This window comes from Cherax quadricarinatus, chromosome 2 (assembly GCF_038502225.1).
Source record: "Cherax quadricarinatus isolate ZL_2023a chromosome 2, ASM3850222v1, whole genome shotgun sequence".
NCBI lineage: Eukaryota > Metazoa > Arthropoda > Malacostraca > Decapoda > Parastacidae > Cherax > Cherax quadricarinatus.
Genome location: NC_091293.1, coordinates 45,122,533 through 45,143,943, shown reverse-complemented (window position 1 = coordinate 45,143,943; position 21,411 = coordinate 45,122,533). Strand labels below are relative to the sequence as shown.

Genomic DNA, 21,411 nt, shown 5'->3' with positions numbered 1-21,411 from the left:
TATTTGCTATGTAATGTGTTTCTTGTATAATTTTGCTGTATAGTCCTTGTGGCTTAGAGCTTCTTTTTGATTATAATAATAATTGTATAATTTTGAAGAAAATATCATAGATGGATTAATGAAAATGTCTATATTGAAGTAAAATTAGACACTTAACCCTTTGACTACAGTGGACCCCCGCATAACGATGGCATCGCATAGCGATTTTTCCGCATAACGATTACTTTTATCGCAAAATTTTTGCCCCGCATACCGATTAAAAACCCGCATACCGATTTTCGTCCGAGACGCGTCCAATGTGCCCTCACATGTGCCGGCCGTCCCATTGTTTACCAGCCAGCCTCCGCGGTAACATCCAAGCATACACTCGGAATATTTCGTATTATTACAGTGTTTTCGGTGGTGTTTCTGGAAAATAAGTGACCATGGGCCCCAAGAAAGCTTCTAGTGCCAACCCTGTGGTAAAAAGGGTGAGAATTAGTATGGAAATTAAGAAAGATTTTGAAGGGTTTGGGGCTAACCCTGAGAAGCCTATGCCAGTTGTGGAATCCATTGTGCCTACTTCAAAGATTAAGGAAATGTGTGCAGAGTGGTTTGAACTGCAAACCTTTATAGATGAAAATCACCCTGACACAGCTGTTGCAAGCCGTGCTTGTGACTATTTCAATGACAATGTTATGGCCCATTTTAGGAAAGTCTTGAAGAAACGGGAGGTACAGAGCTCTATGGACAGATTTGTTGTGCGACAGAGGTCCAGTGACTCTGAAGCTGGTCCTAGTGGCATTAAAAGAAGAAGGGAAGTAACCCCAGAAAAGGACTTGCTACCTCAAGTCCTAATGGAAGGGGATTCCCCTTCTAAACAGTAAGAAGATAATGCTCTCCCCTCCTCCCATCCCATCAATCATCACCAGATCTTCAATAAAAGTAAGTGTCATGTAATTGTGCATGCCTTTTTCAGTTTGTGTGTATTAAAATTAACATTTCATGTGGTAAAAAAAATTTTTTTTCATACTTTTGGGCGTCTTGCACGGATTAATTTTATTTCCATTATTTCTTATGGGGAAAATTAATTCGCATAACGATTATTTCGCATAACGATGAGCCCTCTTGCACGGATTAAAATCGTTAACCGGGGGTCCACTGTATTTTGGTCGTATACATACGTCTAACAAGCCAATGTGTTCGACATATATAAAGAAATTCTAGTGGTTTCAAATCAAGCAGGAGAAAGCTGGTAGGCCCACACGTGAGAGAATGGGTTTGTGTGGTCAGTGTGTACTGTATAAAAAAAATCCTGCAGCACGTAGTGCATAATGAGAAAAAAACTCCCATGTTTTTGGATTAAAACGCTGACTTTGATGTGTATTTTCGTATAGTTTTTATGGTTGTGTTCTCGTTTTCGTAGTCCGATTTGATAGAATGGAAAACACATTATAGAAGTAGAGGTGATTTTGATTGGTTTTACTATGAAAAGAACCTTGAAATGGAGCTCTAAGTAGGGGAAATGTTTGATTTTTGCTGATGTTCAAGAGTAAACAAATGTCATTGTACAGTGAATGTCCGACTAGCCATTCTAATATGCAGTCATGAATGGGTTGACATTATTTATACAATTATTACAATATTGTAGTAGTCTGCATAACAATAAATCTATTTTTTGTGTGAATAAAAATTCAAAATAGAAAGCAAGAGTAATATCAGAGGGGCCTGGAGATGTGATTGATGAACAAAGAAAATGTTATTTTAGAGCCAGTAATGTCTGCAGTGTTCATTCTGAACCCTATATTGAAATTGGTCTGTTTTTTTAATTTGCGTGAAATTGGCCAAATTTCCAATTTCTGACCACTTTATTGGGTAGTTGAAATTAGTAAATGGACAGTTTCTTGTGCTCAATCGATAGAACCAATGTAGTTCTAAAGAAATAGTTATGAGTTTGGTTGACTGGAACAATGGAATTAACCAAAAATAGGACTCAAAGTGGGTGAAATTGCCGATTCATAAATATTGCTGAGGTTGCTAACTTTGTGAGAGCGTAATTCTGTAAGTTTTCCATCAAATTTTGTACTTTAGGTGTCATTACCATTGGGAAAAGATTCTCTATCATTTCATTAGAATTTTTTTTTTTCAAATATGTTGCAACACCAGGAGACACTTCAGGATTTGGGGTTGCGACAGTCAAAGGGTTAATGTGCCCAAGAGTGATTATTATAATAGAGAAATGTGCTAATGGAGAATGTAAACAAACGAGTTGGCACGCGCCATATTTAAAAAACCGCTTGCCGTATAGAAAGTTTTGGTCACAATTTGAGATCACCGTATTAGTGGAATGCCATAAGGCGAAATGCTGAAAGGTGGGGCCCTACTGTACTTTCTTAATAGTTCTTGTTCTTGTTTATTTCCTCTTATCTCCATGGGGAAGTGGAACAGAATTCATCCTCCGTAAGCAATGTGTCATAAGAGGTGACTAGAAGGCCAGAAGCAAGGGGCTAGTAACCCCTTTTCCTGTATACATTACTAAAGTTAGAAAAGAGAAATTTTTGTTGAAAGATGAAGATTGACTATTTTTATGGCATTGGCATCTGTGAGAAAACTGTCAATACTGGATAAGCTAATATTACACATGTACAGTAGGGCCCAGCTTTACGGCGTTTTGCTTTACGGCCTTCCGCTAATGCTGACATTGCAAATTGTAACAAAAACTCACTATACACTCCCCCCCACCTCTCTGATATGGTCACCAAACCCCACCTGGTTTGTTTACATTCACTCATTACTTGCCTTAAAATATTTCTAGTCTTAATGTACGGTGAGAAGTGAGTACACGAGATAAAACTAATAAATGAGAGAGATGGGGGGAGGGGTTGAGAGAGAGAGAGGGGAGGGGTTGAGAGAGAGGGGGGGAGGAGGGAGGGGCCAGAGGTGTGGAGTACATAAACAAACAGATGAACACATCTGGTTTTGGCTCATAGTAATTAAGTTTATTCAGGTATATACTAATACAGTTACCTAGATTATTTTACATAGCAGCATGTGTAGAGAACCCAAGATAACCCAAAAAAAAAAAGTGACTTATACCCCAGTGGAAATAAGTCACTGTCTGATCTTTTTGGGTTATCCTAGGTTCTCTACACATATGCTGCTATATATAATAATCTATGTAACTGCATTTGTGTATACTTGAATAAACTTACTAGGAACCAAAACCAGACATGTGCGTCTATTTGTATACTCTGCGTCTCTGGCTTCTCTCGTTTGCTTATTCTTTCATTTATTCGTTTTATCTCGTTTACTCACCTCTCACCCTACATTAAGACTTCAAATATTTTAAGGTAAGTAATGAGTGAACTGTGTATGCATTTTATCACTCTTGGACGCTTTAAATATCGTAGTTTATGATGAGTAGGTGGGGTGGCCTGGCTTGGCTGGCTACCTCCCACACCTGACGTCCTACAAATAAATACAGTGGAACCTCAGTTTTTGTGATTAGCTTGTTCCAGAAAGTGACAAAAGCCGAATTATACGATAACTGAAGCAATATTTCCCACAAGAAATAACGTTAATCCAATTAATCCGTTCCAGACACCCAAGAATATTAACAAAAGATGCATTTTACAAGTTGTAAAAGAAGTAAATGCTAGGGTGTTGGGGAGAAGGGTGGGATTTAATTATAGGGAATGAAATACAAAATGGGAGCTGATGCAGTGACTCTGCTGATGATTGTGCTTTTGGGTGACTAAAAGAAAAGTTGCAAAGGTTAGTGGACAAGTTTGGGAGGGTGTGTAAAGGTAGAAATTAGAAAGTGAACATACATAAGAGTGAGGTGATGAGGGTATCAAATGATTTAGATAAAGGAAAATCAGATATCACATTGGTGAGAAGTAGTATGGAAGAAGTGAATGTTTTTAGGTATTTGGGAGTTGTGTCAGCGGATGGGTTTATGAAGGATGAGGTTACCCATAGAATTGAGGAGGGGAAAAAGGTGAGGGGTGCATTGAGGTATATGTGGAGACAAAAAACTTTATCAGTGGAGGCAAACAAAGGAACGTATGATAGTACAGTGGCACCAACTCTTATATGGGTGTGAAGCTTGGGTTGTAAATGCTGCAGTGAGGAGACGGTTGGAGGCAGTGGAGATGTCCTGTCTAAGGGCAATGTGTGGTGTAAATATTATGCAGAGAATTTGAAGTATGGAAATTAGGAGAAGGTGTGGAGTTAATAAAAAGCATTAGTGAGGGCTGAAGAGGGGTTATTGAGGCGGTGTAGTTATTTAGAGAGAATGGATCAAAGTAGAATGACATGGAGAGCGTATAAATCTGTAGGGGAAGGAGAGCGGGGTAGCGGTCGTCCTCGAAAAGGTTGGCGGGAGGGGGGTAAAGGAGGTTTTGTGGGTGAGGGGCTTGGACTTTTAGCAAGCATGCATGAGCGTGTTAGATAGGAGTGAATGGAGACGAATGGTTTTTGGGACCTGACGAGCTGTTGGAGTGTGAGCAGGGTAATATTTAGTGAAGGGATTCAGGAGAACCAGTTAGTTTTATATAGCCGGACTTGAGTTCTGGAAATGGTAAGTACAATGCCTGCACTCTAAAGGAGGGATTTGGGGTATTGGCAGTTTGGAGGGATGTGTAATAGGATTGTATGTATATAATTGTGCCCTGATATTATATTCTATATGGAGTTTATTATATTATTTCAGGCCACTTTTTATAGTGTATCTTTATATATGCTTCTAAACTGTTGTATCTGGATGCCTCTGCAAAAACAGTGATTATGTATGAGTGAGGTGAAAGTTTTTTTTTTCTCAACAAGTCGGCCGTCTCCCACCGAGGCAGGGTGACCCAAAAAGAAAGAAAATCCCCAAAAAGAAAATAGTTTCATCATCATTTAACACTTTCACCTCACTCACACATAATCACTGTTTTTGCAGAGGTGCCCAGAATACAATAGTTCAGAAGTATATACGTATAAAAATACACAATATATCCCTCCAAACTGCCAATATCTCAAGCCCCCTCCTTTAGAGTGCAGGCATTGTACTTACCATTTCCAGGACTCAAGTCTGGTTATATAAAATAACCGGTTTCCCTGAATCCCTTCACTAAATATTACCTTGCTCACACTCCAACAGCTCGTCAGGTCCCAAATACCATTTGTCTCCATTCACTTCTATCTAACACGCTCATGCACGCTCATGCACGCAAGCCACTTTGCGCACATTTCCTTAATTTCAATAGTCATTAGCACCCTTGGTCTCAATGGGTTGGCACTAGAAGCTTTCTTGGGGCCGATGGTGACTTACTTTGCAGAAACAAGCACTAAAAACAGTGATAATATGGATAATATAGAATGTACTGAATGTATCCTTAGATGCGCGCACACTGGCTGGCTTGTAAACACTGGACATGTCTTGTACGAATCGTATCGCATACCAGGTTTTGTAACTGGAACCGAGGCAAATTTTTTGCGATATAATGCTTCGGATACCGGATTTATCGGATACTGAAGGCTTCGCAAACCGGGGGTCCTCTGTATCTGAGAACATTCACTTCTTCCATACTCCTCCTCCCTGATTTGATATCCAACTTTTCTTTATCTAAATCATTTGATACTCTCATCACCTTACTCTTTTCTATGTTCACTTTCAACTTTCTACCTTTACTCACACTTCCAAATTCATCCACTAACCTTTGCAATTTTTCTTTAGAATCTCCCATAAGCACAGTATCATCAGCAAAAAGTAACTGTGTCACTTCCCATTTTGTATTTAATTCCCCGTAATTTAATCCCACCCCTGTCCCGAACACCTTACATTCTTTTGCTTTTCATTTTGAATTTTTATTCTCACAAAAAATAGAAGATTTACTGTTATGCAGACTAATGCATTAGTGTAAAAATGGTATAAATAATATCGGCGCACTTGTAAAAGAATATTAGACTTACCAGTTGATGTGTATTGGACGCTTAGCATGATTTGTTTACTTTTGAACTTTGGTAAAAATATAACATTTCTGCTACTTTGAGCTCAGTTTCAAGGTACTTTTCATTGTAAACCAGTCAAAATCATCTCAATTTCTGTAATATGTCTTCCATTCTATCAAATGAGACCAGGAAAACTAGAACACAACAATAAATACCATACGAAAATACAGTGCAAATTTGCTGTTTTAATCCCAAAACACGGTCAAAGTTTTTTTTCTTTCATTACGCACTGTGTGCTGCAGGATTCTTTTTATACTGCGCACACTGACCACACAGACCCATTCTTTCATATGTCGGCCTACCAGCTGTCTCTCACTAGATTTGAAGGCGCTAGAATTTATGAGTACTAGTACATCAAGGACCCTGGCACATAAGCTGTACTAGTACGGCCGAAACCCTGAAAGGGTTAAATGTCGACGAAGAAAGGGAGGTGGTAATTTCATGCACTGGCCAGGGAGGTATACCATCTTTTAGGAGTGAAGAAGAGCAGGATGTGAGTGTGGGGGAGGTGCGTGAGGCATTACGTAGAATGAAATGGGGTAAAGCAGCTGAAACTGACGGGATCATGACAGATGTTAAAAGCAGGGGGGATATAGTGTTGGAGTGGTTGGTATTTTTGTTTAATAAATGTACGAAAGAGGGGAAGGTACCTAGGGATTGGTGGAGAGCACGTATAGCCCCTTTATATAAAGGGAAGGGGGACAAAAGAGATTGTAAAAATTATAGAGTATTAAGTTTACTGAGTATACCAGGAAAAGTGTACGGTAGGGTCATTATTGAAAAAATTTGAGGTAAGACAGAATGTAGGATTGCGGATGAGCAAGGAGGGTAGCGAATGTGTAGATCAAGTGTTTACATTGAAGCATATATGTGAACAGTATTTAGATAAAGGTAGGGAAGTTTTTATTGCCTTCATGGATTTAGAAAAGGCATGTGATAAGAGTGGATAGGTGAGCAATGTGGTAGATGTTGGAACTGTTGATGGAATAGGTGGTAAGTTACTAAATGCTGTCGAGTTTTTATGAGGATAGTGTGGCTTAGGTTAGGGTGTTGTAGAAGAGAGGGAGACTACTTCCCGGTAAAAGTAGGTCTTAGACAGGGATGTGTAATGTCACCATGGTTGTTTAATATATTTATAGATGGGGTTGTAAAAGAAGTAAATGCTAGGGTGTTCGGGAGAGGGATGGGATTAACTTATGGGGAATCAAATACAAAATGGGAATTGACAAGTTACTTTTTGCTGATACTACTGTGCTTATGGGAGATTCTAAAGAAAAATTGCAAAGGTTAGTGGACGAGTTTGGGAGTGTGTGTAAGGGTAGAAAGTTGAAAGTAAATATAGAAAAGAGTAAGGTGATGAGGGTATCAAATGATTTAGATAAAGAAAAATTGGATATCAAATTGGGGAGGAGTAGTATAGAAGATGTGAATGTTTTCAGATATTTGGGAGTTGATGTGTCAGCAGATGGATTAATAAAGGATGAGGTTAATCATAGAATTGATGAAGAAAAAAAGGCGAGTGGTGCATTGAGGTGTATGTGGAGACAAACATTATCTATGAAGGCAAAGAAGGGAATGTATGAAAGTATAGTAGTACCAACACTCTTACATGAGTGTGAAGCTGTCCTGTCTAAGGGCAATGTATGGTGTAAACATTATGGACAAAATTTAGAGTGTTGAAATTAGGAGAAGGTGTGGAATTAATAAAAGTATTAATCAGAGGGCTGAAGACGGGTTGTTGAGGTGGTTTGGTCATTTAGAGAGAATGGATTAAAGTAGAATGACATGGACAGCATATAAATCTGTATGGGAAGGAAGGTGGGGTAGGGGTCATCCTCGAAAAGGTTGGAGGGAGGGGGTAAAGAAGGTTTTGTGAGCGAGGGGCTTGGACTTCCAGCAAGTGTGCGTGAGCATCTTAGATAGGAGTGAATGGAGATGAATGGTATTTAGGACATGATGAGCTGTTGGAGTGTGAGCAGGGTAATATTTAGTGAAGGGATTCAGGGAAACCGGTTATTTTTATATAGTCAGACTTGAGTCCTGGAAATGGGTAGTATAGTGCATGCACTTTAAAATAGGGGTTTGGGATATTGGCAGTTTGGAGGGATATGTTGTGTATCTTTGTGTATATGCTTCTGAACTGTTGTATTCTGAGCACCTCTGGGAAAAGTGATTGTGCGAGTGAGGTGAAAGTGTTGAATGATAATGAAAGTATTTTCTTTTTGGGTCACCCTGCCTTGGTGGGAGACGGCCAACTTGTTAAAGAAAAAAAAAAGACATAAGAAGATACATTGCAACAGGCCTACTGGCCTATGCGAGGCTGGTCCAGTTCTCCCACCGTCTTACGTCACTGGCCTAGTGAAGTCAGACACGTCACTTAAGGGAGGACTGAAATTGAGATGATTTTGACTGGTTTTACAATGAAAGGTGCCTTGAAATTGAGCTCAAAGTAGCAGAAATGTTCGATTTTTACCAAACTTCAAAAGTAAACAAATCGTGCCAAGCGTGCAATACACGTCAACTGGTGAGTCTAATATTCTTTCACAAGTGCACCAATAATATTTATACCATTTTTTACACTAATGCAGTAGTCTGCATAACAGTAAATCTTATATTTTTTGTGAGAATAAAAATTCAAAGTGGAAAGCAAAAGAATATAAGAGGGGCCTTGAGACGTGACTAATGACTAGAGGAAATGTCATTTTAGTGCCAGGAATGTCTTTCTTGTTTATTCTGGACCCTATTCGGAAATTGGCATCTTTTGAAATTTGTGTGAAATTGGCAAAATTGCTAAATTCTGACCACTGTACTGGATAGTTGAATTTATAAATGGGTGGTTTCTTGCACCCATTCGATAGAAAAAATGGAGTTCTAGCGAAATATTCATGTTTTTTGTCGACTAGTACAGTGAAATTGGCCGAAAATGGGGCTCAAAGTGGGCAAAATCGCCGATGCGTAAACATCGCCGAGACCGCTAACTTTGCGAGAGCATAATTCCGTAAGTTTTCTATCAAATTTCAAACGTTTGGTGTCGTTATGATCGGGAAAAGATTCTCTATCTTTTCATAAGAGAAAATAATTTTTTTTTTTTTTTTTAAATTTGGCCGACCCTGAGAACGAGTTTCGGAGAGGGCCTGTCGACCCTCAAAGGGTTAAAGGAGGGGTTTGGGATATTGGCAGTTTGGAGGGATATGTTGTGTATCTTTTTGTGTATATGCTTCTGAACTGTTGTATTCTGAGCACCTCTGCAAAAAGTGATTGTGTGAGTGAGGTGAAAGTGTTGAATGATAATGAAAGTATTTTCTTTTTGGGGATTTTCTTTCTTTTTGGGTCACCCTGCCTTGGTGGGAGACGGCCGACTTGTTAAAAAAAAAAAAAAAGACATAAGAAGATACATTGCTTACCATTTGGAATTTTTATTCACAAAAAAAAAAAAATAAAGATTTACTGTTATGCAGACTGCTGCATTATTGTAATAATTGTATAAATAATGTCAAGCCATTCTTGACTCTGTACTCGAATTTGGACTGGCCGCTGGACAGGTATTGGACGGTGACGTCATTTGTTTACTCTTGAGCTTCGCTAAAGAATACAACATTTTCGCTACTGTAGTGCAATTTCAAGGTACTTTTTGTCATGAAAGCAATCAAAATCATATCTATTTCTGTAATATATCTTTCATTCTATCAAATGAGACCGAAAAAATGAGAATATAACCATAACAACCGTACAAAAATATACCGCTAAGCAGCCGCTAATGGCTGAGAAGTGAACTCCACTATTTATGGTCTTATTTCTTTCATTTTTGGTGTACATGAAGAAGTATCTTTCCATCACACATTGCCGAAGTTTGAATAAGATAACCCAACAAACTGAGAAAATAATATAATAATAATAATAATGTTTATTTACTACACGTACATGTACAAGGTATACAGGCCTAGCTGACATCAGTGACATACTACTATATAGAAAGCCGCTTGTTATGCAGAGTATTTCAAGAAAATTAGGTCAGTGTCTCAGGATAACACCCACACTAGTCGACTAACACCCACGTACCCATTTACTGATGGGTAAACATAGACAACAGGTGTAAAGAAACACGCCTAATGTTTCTACCCTGGCTGGGAGTCGAATATTTACCAAAAATCATATATGGCTAATCCAAGCCAGGTATTAAAAATAATCTACGTTGACTTTTTTTGGGTTATCCTAGGTTCTCTACACATATGATGCTATGTGTGATAATCTATATAGAGAAAATAACTTTTGTTTCATGTTTATGGTGGAGTACGAGTGTATATCACAGTTAGCCCTGTGCTACATTCCGTTTTCTCTAATATAAGCCCCCAAGACAGGGATAGGAGAATGGCATTTGTATACCATATCCTCTTCATACCTCCGTCGAACTGCTCGATGTTATGCCAAATATTATTCGTTCTGGAGTATTTAACATGTTTAATGTTATTTATATTGTTTCTTATGTTGTATTAGATCAATTGTGATAGGCAAATAAGCTGTAGTGTTGATATTAGCGTAATAATAAAGCATATTCTCCTGCTTCATGAGACTGAGTTCATGACAACTGACAGTGGCTTCAAAGCCACCTTATCTTTAATGGATAATGTGCTGTGTAGGTGCTTTACATAATGAGCATTTCTTTTATTCACTGGAACCATGGCTAGGGCTAAAAGTAAGCAGGTTAAAACAATAAAGGGAGAAAAAGAAATTGGAATGACTTATGCAGCAAGTAGCGCCACCTAACATTACCAGCAGGTTGGTGTGGCGACCTTGGAAATTTGAAATTATGCTAGCCAAAATTAGTGCCGAATAACTGAAGGAACCAAATAACTGATTGCCGGATTTGTGATTGTGGACCTGTTTTAGATATTTTTAGCACGCTATTTACATCCCCTGTTTACCATTCATACACCTCAGTCATATCCCCCTAATTCTACACTTTTCTAGAGCGCAGATTTAGGGCCCTCAGTCTGTCCTCATAGGGAAGATTTCTGATACATGGGATCAACTTTGTCATTGTCCTTTGTATGTTTTCCAGTGCATTTATATCCATTCTGTAATATGGTGACCAAAAATGCGCAGCATAATCTAAATGAGGCCTAACCAAAGATATGTAGAGTTAAAGAACAACCTGAGAACTTTTATTATTTATACTTCTTGCTATGAAGCCAAGGATTCTGTTGGCTTTATTGTGACATTTATGCACTGTTGTCTTGGTTTCAGCCATTATTAGTCTTAGGTTTACTGAACGATGGCACTCACAATGGCCTGCACATATCCACACACCCTGGATTTTTTTTTTAATTAGGAGGCACGAAATAGTGAGGCCTGAAATGGAAGTGTGTGGAAAATTTGAGGCCTAGAACAATTGTGCACATTAGTATGTCAGCACACCTGTGTCCTTTGTGTACTAGTATTATGTTGGACACATTCAAGAGGTTAATATATGTAGGAGTAAATAGCTGACACAAGAGACAATTGTAAGGATCATTGGATTACATTTGACAGGTCATCAAATAAAGGAAAATAGTAAGTCTGATGTGAGGGTGGAGGGTGAGGACCTGTTGTGTCGGTTCCCTGAGGACTGTGTTGATACGCTGGCACATCCATAGATGCCTCAGGATGTTCTCACCAATGTTATATGTAATAATCGCTCTGGTATCATTTGACCGAATCTTTCATACAGTGTTGCAAGTTTTTATGTGAGGCAGTACTCCCTGCCACACCACAAAATCTGTTGTTCTTTGGTTTCGTGCCTGTGAGGTACCCTCTGCGATGATTGGCCAAGGTATTCCCCAGGTTTGAACCCCATTGAAAACATCTGGGCCAAATTAGGTTTACTAGAGAAAGCATATTGACCCAGTATCACTACTTTAGGACACCATCCATGAGTCATGGGGAATTTACTCTGTGAAACCCCAAAGAATGTAAGTTAATCACTTTCTAGATGGTTGAAGGATGTCCAGAAGTGCAAGGGATGATCTACTTTATGGGCATGGGTTTTAAGGGGGGGTCTGCATCATACTTTAACACTTTGTGGCCGTTACGTAGAGCATTTGTGAACGCATATTAAACCAACCAGTTAGATATGTATTAGACAAATGAGGCGATTTGTTTACGCTGGAATATTGGCAAAATTTGAATATTTCTGCTACTTTGAGCTCATTTTCAAACTATTTTCAGTCCTCAAACCAGTCAGAATCCTCTGTCTGTAATATATATTCCATTTTATCAAATGAGACCAAGAAACCTTAAGTACAGCCATAAAAACCACATGGAAATACACCACGAAGTTACTGTTTAACCCTTAAACTGTCCAAATGTAGATCTACGTTTTTTCAACATTTGAAAGTATGTAAGAAAAGTAAATCTTTTCTTTTTTTTACATTTGAAAACATGTAAAAAAAACTTTGATCTACGTTTTTTTTTTTGTTATATTTGAAAATACGTAAAAAAAAAAAAAAGTAGATCTACTTTTGGAGCACTATACATGTGAACATAGATCTACTTGGACAGTTTAAGGGTTAAAACCAAAAACACGATCGCAGTTTTTTTCTCATGCACTGCTTGCTGCAGGATTTTTTTTTTATATGGTATACACTTACTGCATAGACCTATTATGTTTAGACCCAGATTTACCTCTGACAGCTTATGAGTGAGGTGAGCTCATGGAGTATTACTACTGCACGGACATTGGTGTCAATGCCATAGAACAGCGGCATGGACACCGAGAAGGTTAAGTAGCAGAAATATTAGATTTTTTCCAGTACTTTTGAGGATGGTAAAGGTTTCCTTACACCCTAATGTTTTATAATAGGTCGTATTCTGTTACTGGGATGCCATAAACCATGACCAATCATACCTGGTTTTATTTTATTTTATTTGAGAAAGTGTAAATCTTGCATTTTTTGTGTGATTACAAATTCAAAATGGAAGGTAAGTGTAATACAGGACAGGCCTGAGGATGTGACTAATGAACAGAGAAAAGGTTTTAGTGCCAGGAATGTCTACATTGTGTATTTTGCACTATTTTTAAATTAGTATTTTTTAATTTTGTGTAAAGCTGGCTGAATTACTGACTAATGTGCATTTTATAGGGTAGTTGTAATAGTTGAATGGGTGGTTTCTTGTGCTCAATTGATAGATCAGAGGGCATATTAGCAAAATAGCTGAGAATTTGGTCAAGTGTAACATTGGATTTCTTAAAATAGGACACAAAGCGGGCAAAATCACTGTTGTGTAAATTGTGCCCAGATCACTAACTTTGTGCCTCTGTAATTCCATAAGTTTTCCATCAAACTTCATAGTTTTGGTGTCATTACCTTCAGAAAAAGATTCTCTGCCATTTTTGTTTTAATGTGGAACTGGTAACGATATTAATTTTGCGGGGTCAACACTGGAAGTGTTAATGACTAGTATTGTATGTACTTCAAACCTTCAACGCTGATAACTTGTAGAGTGCAAGTTCTGAACTTCATACTTTGTGTCGGTGTGTTTTGGGATATTTGTCCTGGAGACAATTGAAGAATGTCTGTTCTGATTTAGCTTTGGGCTTTTAAAGTGAACGTTTCTTGGTAGGTTCAAATTAGTTTTCCATTGTTATTGAAGTTGGGATATTAATTTCCCTGTAGTAACTTATTGTTTTACACAGATATTTATCTGCAGTAGAAATTTGCATGTATTACAGTAAAGATGCATTGATTTAAGCCAACTTGCATGCTGTGTCAATTTCAATCATTCATGTGTAAAGACTAAAGAACATTGATATTATATACTTTATTTACATACCATATAGACTTTAGAAGATTCACTGTACACCTACCATCCGACTTACGACCGAGTTCGGTTCCGAGAAACCGGTCGTAAGTCAAAATGGTCGTATGTCGAACTTTACTACTGAATATCAACAAAACGTTTTTGTAATGACTTTATTTTTTTGTTTTATTTTTGTATTTCATGTTTTACTTTACTTTTTATGTTGTTAGTACTGTATTTTATACTGTAAGGTTTAGGATAAACAATGTGTACAACACAAATAGTTGTTTATTTCCCAGAAATTTGGCATAAAAAACACGGTCGTAAATCGAGCAGGTCGTAAGTTGGATGGTAGGTGTACTTAGTTTTCTAGTAGATTGTGTGAATGATGGTGAAGGTGTTTGTCTATTTTAGGTCACTCTGCCTCAGTGGGAGACAGCCGACATGTTAAAAAAAAAAAATTGTGGTTACAGCAGTTTTTGTTATATGCCAGATATAGTTTTCTCAGAATGCCTTTTGTGCTAATGTACTGTTTTTTTGTTTTTAAGTGAAATGCTTCTAATATTTAACATGTTTTGCTTGGATACAAATGTGTGGCAAATTTTATTTTCATTCTTAGTTAAAGCTATAAAATCTGTTCTTAAAAATCCAGGGTCTGGCAACTTCTGCACACAGGTTGCTGAGATGGAGATGTTACTGTACTTTGCAGTCATTTGTAGAGGAAAATTACCTAAATGTAAATTACCTAAAATGCCCTGTATCAGAAGATCATTGCTAAACCAAGAATCCTGCACTATTGGCTCAAGTTCTGTGCTAATACAAATATAAAATTTACTTTCTAATTTATAAAACTGGAAAAGTTAAGTCATGTTAAGAATATTTTATTTAATATCAATTCTCATTATTGCTAGAAATGAATACGTAATTTTCTTGCAGATAATGAAATTCTTCCTGCATCATGTACTTGGGTCTTTCCATGCTTGGGTATCATGCAGTTCAACAAGGGTAATACTGAGCGGGCCAAGGAAGATATCAAAAAGGCACTAGGTGCATTAAACACTCATCTTCTTACCCGTACTTTCTTGGTTGGAGAACGCATTTCCCTAGCAGATATCTCTGTCTGCTGCACTTTGCTTCACCTTTACCAGGTAAAGAATTTTCTGTATATTGTCCTAAATCCACTGGCAGCTTCATCTATACATGATATAAGTAGTCCATTTTCTATGAATACTGGGTTTATGACTTAAATTTATTGCAGTATGCCTTGGAACCGGCCTTCCGTAAGCCCTTCCAGAATGTGAATCGTTGGTTTACAACTATGATTAACCAGCCTCAGGTAAAGGCAATAATTGGTGATTTCAAGCTCTGTGAAAAGATGGCCCAGTTTGATAACAAGAAATTTGCAGAAGTTCAGGGCAAGATGAAACAAGGTGGCAGTGATAAGGTAATGGTTCTGGTATTTCATGATTAAGTAAAAAATATGCCTTTTGTTTTTGTTAATTTTTTTGTTTTTGATTTATTAAATTCTTATTCTTTCCATAGAAATTGTTGTAATGAACATTCCTTTTTAGTGTTTCTACCTGTTTTTCTTTCAGTGTAGTGTCAAAAAAAGGATAAAGTAACTCCATTTATTTATAGTTCCTCTCCCGTTTGGGTTAGGGATAATGAAATAATGGGACAAAACTGAGTACAGAAGGACCTCCATATCTGTAGGGGATAAGTTCCAAGGACCTACCATGAATACCAAAACTGTGGATAGTGGCAAACCCTGTATATAAGTCCTGTACATACCTATTACAATGTTTGACATAAATTATGCACACTAAGTGGACAATTATCACTTTCGCTGACGAGAAGCACTATGCCTTCTTAGGCTTTGTAGAACTGCTAGCCTTTCTACTTTTGCACTTTGGGCTCATTATTATGTAAAATTAAGACGTATTTTTGGGCCACATTAAACTGTGGATACCTAATCAGTGGATACGGGGGTTCTACTGTTTTACATTGCCTAATATGTGCCACTGCAGTATCTTTGGTAATATTTTAAGACTGAGTGATCTCTACCCATAATTTAACACCAATTGTCTCCCACCAAGGTAGGGTGACATTAAATACTCTTACTGTCACTCATTAGATCACTGTCATGCCAGAAGGACACCGGCATGAAAGCTCAGATGACCTTCGTGACCCCAACATCCCTACCTTCAGAGTGCAGGCACTGTACTTCCCACCTCCTTTTCTCAAGTCTGGCTAACTGATTTCCCTTAATTCCTTGATAATTACTTCCTTGATCACACTTCATCAGCATGTCGAATCATAAAAACTAATTGCTTCCACTTCTATCTAACATGCTCTCAAGCCTGTTGGATGACCAAACCCCTAGCACTTAAAACCTTTACTCCTCCCTCCAACCTTTCCTGGGATGATTCCTACCCCTCCTTCCATACCCAGGTTTTTATGCCCTATTCATCCTATTTTTCTCCTCATCCTTACCTGGAGTATACCTAGAGAGACAGTTTCGAGGGCCAGTGCCCCTGCGGCCCGGTCTGTGACCAGGCCTCGCTGTGAATCAGGGCCCAATTAACCATGCTGTTCCTGCTGGCTTCACGCAACTGATGTATGAACCACAGCCCGGCTGATTAGGTACTGACTTTAGGTGCCTGTCCAGTGCCTTTTTGAAGACAGCCAGGGGTCTATTAGTAATCCCCCTTATGTATACTGGGAGGCAGTTGAACAGACTTGGACCCCTGACATGCATTGTGTTGTCTCTTAGCGTACTCGTGGTGCCCCTGCTTTTTATTGGGGGGATATTGCATCTCCTGCCATGTCTTTTGCTATTGTAGGGAGTGATTTTCGTGGGCAGGTTTGGTACTAATCCCTCTAGGATTTTCCAAGTGTATATTATCATGTATCTTTCTTGCTTACATTCCAGGGAATACAAATCAAGGGACTTCAACTATTCCCAGTAATTTAGGTGCTTTATCGTATGTATATGTGCCATGAAAGTTCTGTGTACACTCTCCAGGTCAGCAATTTTGCATTTTGCCTGCCTTGAAGGGGGCAGTTAGTGTATAGCAGTATTCCAGCCTAGAGTGAACAAGTGATTTGAAGAAAATCATCAATGGCTTGAGGTCCTTGGTTTTGAAGCTTCTCATTATCGATCCTATCATTTTTCTAGCAGATGAGGTAGATACATTGTTGTGGTCTTTGAAGGTGAGATCCACCTCCTGAATGATATTTTCGGTAACTCCATACCTCTTCATCTCCAACCCATGAATTTTCTGCATAATAACCCCACCACACATTGTCCTCAAACATGGCATGTGTACTGTCTCCAGCTTCTTCCTTACTGCAACATTCAGAACCCATGTTTTACACCCATACAAGTGTTTATACCACCATACTCTAGTACATTCCCTTTTCTGCCTCCATGGACCCCCCTCCCCCTCTCCCCATAAGTTCTTTGGTTCACCTCATCTTTCATAGAAGCATCTGCTGATAGATCCACTTGTAAATACCTGAACACATTTATTTCCTCATTACTCCCTCTGACCTAATATTCAATCTCTTGTTGCCTATTTTTTTTTATATATACTTTAATCACCTTCCTCTTTCCTCTGTTGACTTGTAATTTTCTTCTCTTAAATAATTTCCCAATTCATTTACCAACCTTTTCAACTTCTCTTCTGAATCTTCCAAAAGAATTCGTTGGCAAAAAGCAACTGTAACAATCTCTGCTTTGTACCTGGTTCACTATCTTTCACTCTCATGGCTCTGCCCTTCTCTTTTACAACCCCATCTATAAAAATAAGAATGTATGAAAGGAGCAGCACTGCAGCAGGGCTACTGGCCCATGCTAGGAGGGTCCAAGTCACATCCACTCGTATACCTGTCTAACTTACTTTTAAAGCTACACAACGTTTTTACATCAGTGAATGCAATTCAGGAGTTTATTCAACTCATCCACTGTTGTTATTACATGGAGTTTACCTGGAGAGAGTTCCGGAGGTCAATGCCCCCGCGGCCCGGTCTATGACCAGGCCTCCTGGTGGATCAGAGCCTGATCAACCAGGTTATGAAACCTGGTTATGAAACCAGTACCTTCCTATATCCTTTCTAAATCTAAATTTTTCCAATTTGAACCCATGACTCACAAAATCATAATGACACGATTGCAAACAAACCATACCATGGATTGGGATTGAACTCAGGGTGAATGAGTCAGCCATGCTGCTGGGAGATTCATCTGTAAAAACTTGTATTTGTGGTCACAGTGGAGCTTGTGCTAACTCTGTGGTGCATAAATATACCTAGTTGGATGACTTAATTGTAGCCAACTGGCCCAGTGGCTTGGAGTTTAATGACTTGCTTGCCACAAGTTCAATCCCTGCCCATGGTATGATTTAACTTGAAACTCATTGTTGAGAGTCCTGTCCTGGTTAGCTAATTTTAGCATGTTATTGACCCCCCCCCTCCCCTTTATTCCTGTTTTTCCATTTATACTCCTCAGTCACATCTACCTAATTCTGTGCCTTTCTAGAGAGGGCAGATTCAGTGCTCAATCTATCCTTGGGATCAACTTTGTCATCCTTCTCTTTACTTTTTAGTGCATTTGTGCCTATTCTGTAATATGGTGACCAGAACTGTGCAACATAATGTAAATTGAGGCCTAACCAATGATATATAGAATGGAAGAATAACCTGTAGACTCCTGTTATTTATACTTCTTGATATTAAGCCAAGAATTTTATTCGCTTTATTGGGAACATTTACACACTTTGCTCCCCTATCCACTGTATCATATGCCTTTTCTAAATCCTTGAGTTCAGTGAAGACTTTACCTTTATCTGTGTATTGTTCACTTGTATGCTTAAATGTAAACACTTGGTCTTCACATCCCCTACCCTTCCTATGGCCTCCCTGTTATCTGCAATTCTGATCTTTGTTTTTTTAACATATTGGCTGATTCCCACCAAGGCAGGGTGGCCCAAAAAAGAAAAACTTTCATCATCATTCACTCCATCACTGTCTTGTCAGAGCAGTGCTTTACACTACAGTCATAAAACTTCAACATTAACACCCCTCCTTCAGAGTGCAGACACTGTACTTCCCATCTCCAGGACTCGAGTCCAGCCTGCTGGTTTCCCTGAATCCCTTCATAAATGTTACTTTGCTCACACTCCAACAGCACGTCAAGTATTAAAAACTATTTGTCTCCATTCACTCCTATCAAATACCCTCACGCATGCTTTCTGGAAGTTTAAGCCCCTCGCACACAAAACCTCTTTTACCCCCTCCCTCCAACCCTTCCTAGGTCGACCCCTACCCCGGCTTCCCTCCCTTACAGATTTATACACTCACAAGGTTATTCTGTTTTGTTTCATTCTCTCTACATGTCCGAACCACCTCAACAACCCCTCCTCAGCCCTCTGGATAATAGTTTTGGTAATCCCACACCTTCTCCTCAGGCATGAAATCTCCACTGCCTCCAGCCTTCTCGTTGCAACATTCATCACCCATGCTTCACACCCATGCAAGTGTTGATACAGCTATACTCTCATACATTTCCCTCTTTGCTTTCATGGACAAAGTTCTTTGTCTCCACAGACTCCTAAGTGCACCACTCGCCCTTTTCCCCTCATCAATTCTATGGTTCAGCTCATTCTTCATAGACTCATCTGCTGACATGTCCACTCCTAAATATCTGAATACATTCACCTCCTCCATACTCTCTCCCTCCAATCTGATATCCAATCTTTTGTCACCTAATCTTTTTGTTATCATCATCACTTTACTCTTTCCTATATTCACTTATAATTTTCTTCTTTTACATACCCTACCAAATTCATCTACCAACTTTTGCAACTTCTCTTCAGAATCTCCCAAAAGCACAGTGTCATCAGCAAAGAGCAACTGTGACAACTCCCACTTTGTGTTTGATTCTTTATCTTTTAATTCTACACCTCTTGCCAAGACCCTTGCATTCACTTCCCTTACAACCCCATCTATAAATATATTGAACAGCCACTGTGACATTACACATCCTTGTCTAAGTCCTACTTTTACTGGGAATTAATCTCCCTCTCTCCTACATACTCTAACTTGAGCCTCACTATCCTCATAAAAACTCTTCACTGATCTTCATTCTGCATGTAATTCTTTCAATAATAATTACCATACACTTTACCTGGTATACTCAACATGCTTTTTACCTATTTTTTTTGCACTCCCCCCCCCCCCTGACATTTTTTTATACACAGGAACACGAAGCATGCTTTCTGACAATCCCTAGGTACCTTTCCCTCTTTCATACATACATGGAACAGATGTCCCATCCCCCTCCAAAGTTATAACTCCACCTAGTTTTAACATTTCTATCGTGATCCTATCAGTCCCAGTTGCTTTACCCCATTTTCTTTTTACCTGTTGCCCCCTCACACCTCTGTTATCCACATAAGCTCTTTACAACATCTGCCTCATTGCTCCCTTAATCCACCCATTCAAATGCCTTTTCTAAATCCATAAATACAAATGAAAGTTCCTGTCCTTTATTGTTCACTTATGTGCTGAATTGTAAAAGCTTGGTCTACATTTGCCCTACTCTTCCTAAAAGCACCTTATTCCTTTGCAATCCTACCATGTCTTATCCCTAATTCTTTCAATAATAGCTCTACCATACGCTTTACCCAGTGTACTCGACAGGTTTCTTTCCCTATAATTCTTTCTCTTTTATTACCTTTTCCATACACAAAGGAACTATGCATGCTCTCTGCCAATCCCTAGGTTCTTTATCCTCTTCCTATCCATGATATTGTTTTGATTCATTTGTATGCTGCTACTTGCAACAAAGGAAATACTGGGAACTCAGGACCATTTCTTCTCCACAGGAGAAGAAGACAAAGAAGGAGCAGCCTAAGAAGGAACAGCCAAAGAAAGAAAAAGAAGCTGCAGTAGCAGCAGAACCTCCTGCACCAAAGCCCAAAGATCCACTTGATGCTCTCCCAGGGGGGTAAGTGCAGATAAAAAGAGGCAATAAAATTGTATAGTTACCACATTTTGTCTTGTGAGATGCACCCTGATCCTGAAGTGTTGCCACATGAGCCAATGTTCCCATCTTTAAAATTAACAAATCATCCATTACCTTGTGATCTATTATTAGGCTTTTACCATTATTTAGTGATCTGTTAATAGGCATCCACCATTAACCAGGGATCTATTATTAGGCAACTACCATTTTCTGGTAGTCTGTTATAATTAGTGTTACAAGGACCCCCCCCCCCCCAAGTCCACTTAAAGGACTTAAAAAGTCCACTTTAAAACTTTCAGGGTCCATCCTGTAGTTCTACAGCTTTGAGCCAGGGTCAAAACCGTAGAATGGCTTGAAACTGAGCTCAAAGTACCGGAAGTGTTCCATTTTTGCTGATGTTCGAGTAAACAAATAATGCCATGCGTCCAATACGCGTCAGCTGGTGGGTCTAATGTGCGTTCATGAATGCTCTGATATTATTTATACAATTATTACAATATTGCGTAACAGTAACGCGACGGGCTGGAGTTTTGGGACTCTATGACTGCGGGTTCAATCCCAGCCGGGGGTATGGTTTGTTTGCAATCGTGTCATTACGATTTCTTGAGTCAGTAAATCTTCTATTTTTTGGT

The 21,411-nt window shown here is 38.8% G+C and overlaps 1 protein-coding gene across 4 annotated transcripts in view; it reads left to right on the top strand.

Moving 5' to 3' along the window:
* The window catches only part of eEF1gamma (elongation factor 1-gamma), a 163,702-nt gene that overhangs the window by 59,820 nt on the left and 82,471 nt on the right, over positions 1-21,411 (top strand). For all 4 annotated transcript variants that reach the window (XM_070088131.1, XM_070088135.1, XM_070088134.1 and 1 more), the window contains exons 4-6: positions 14,689-14,900; positions 15,011-15,196; positions 20,640-20,761. In XM_070088131.1, the coding sequence (XP_069944232.1) occupies positions 14,689-14,900; positions 15,011-15,196; positions 20,640-20,761 (520 nt within the window). The remainder of the gene's footprint in view (positions 1-14,688; positions 14,901-15,010; positions 15,197-20,639; positions 20,762-21,411) is intronic.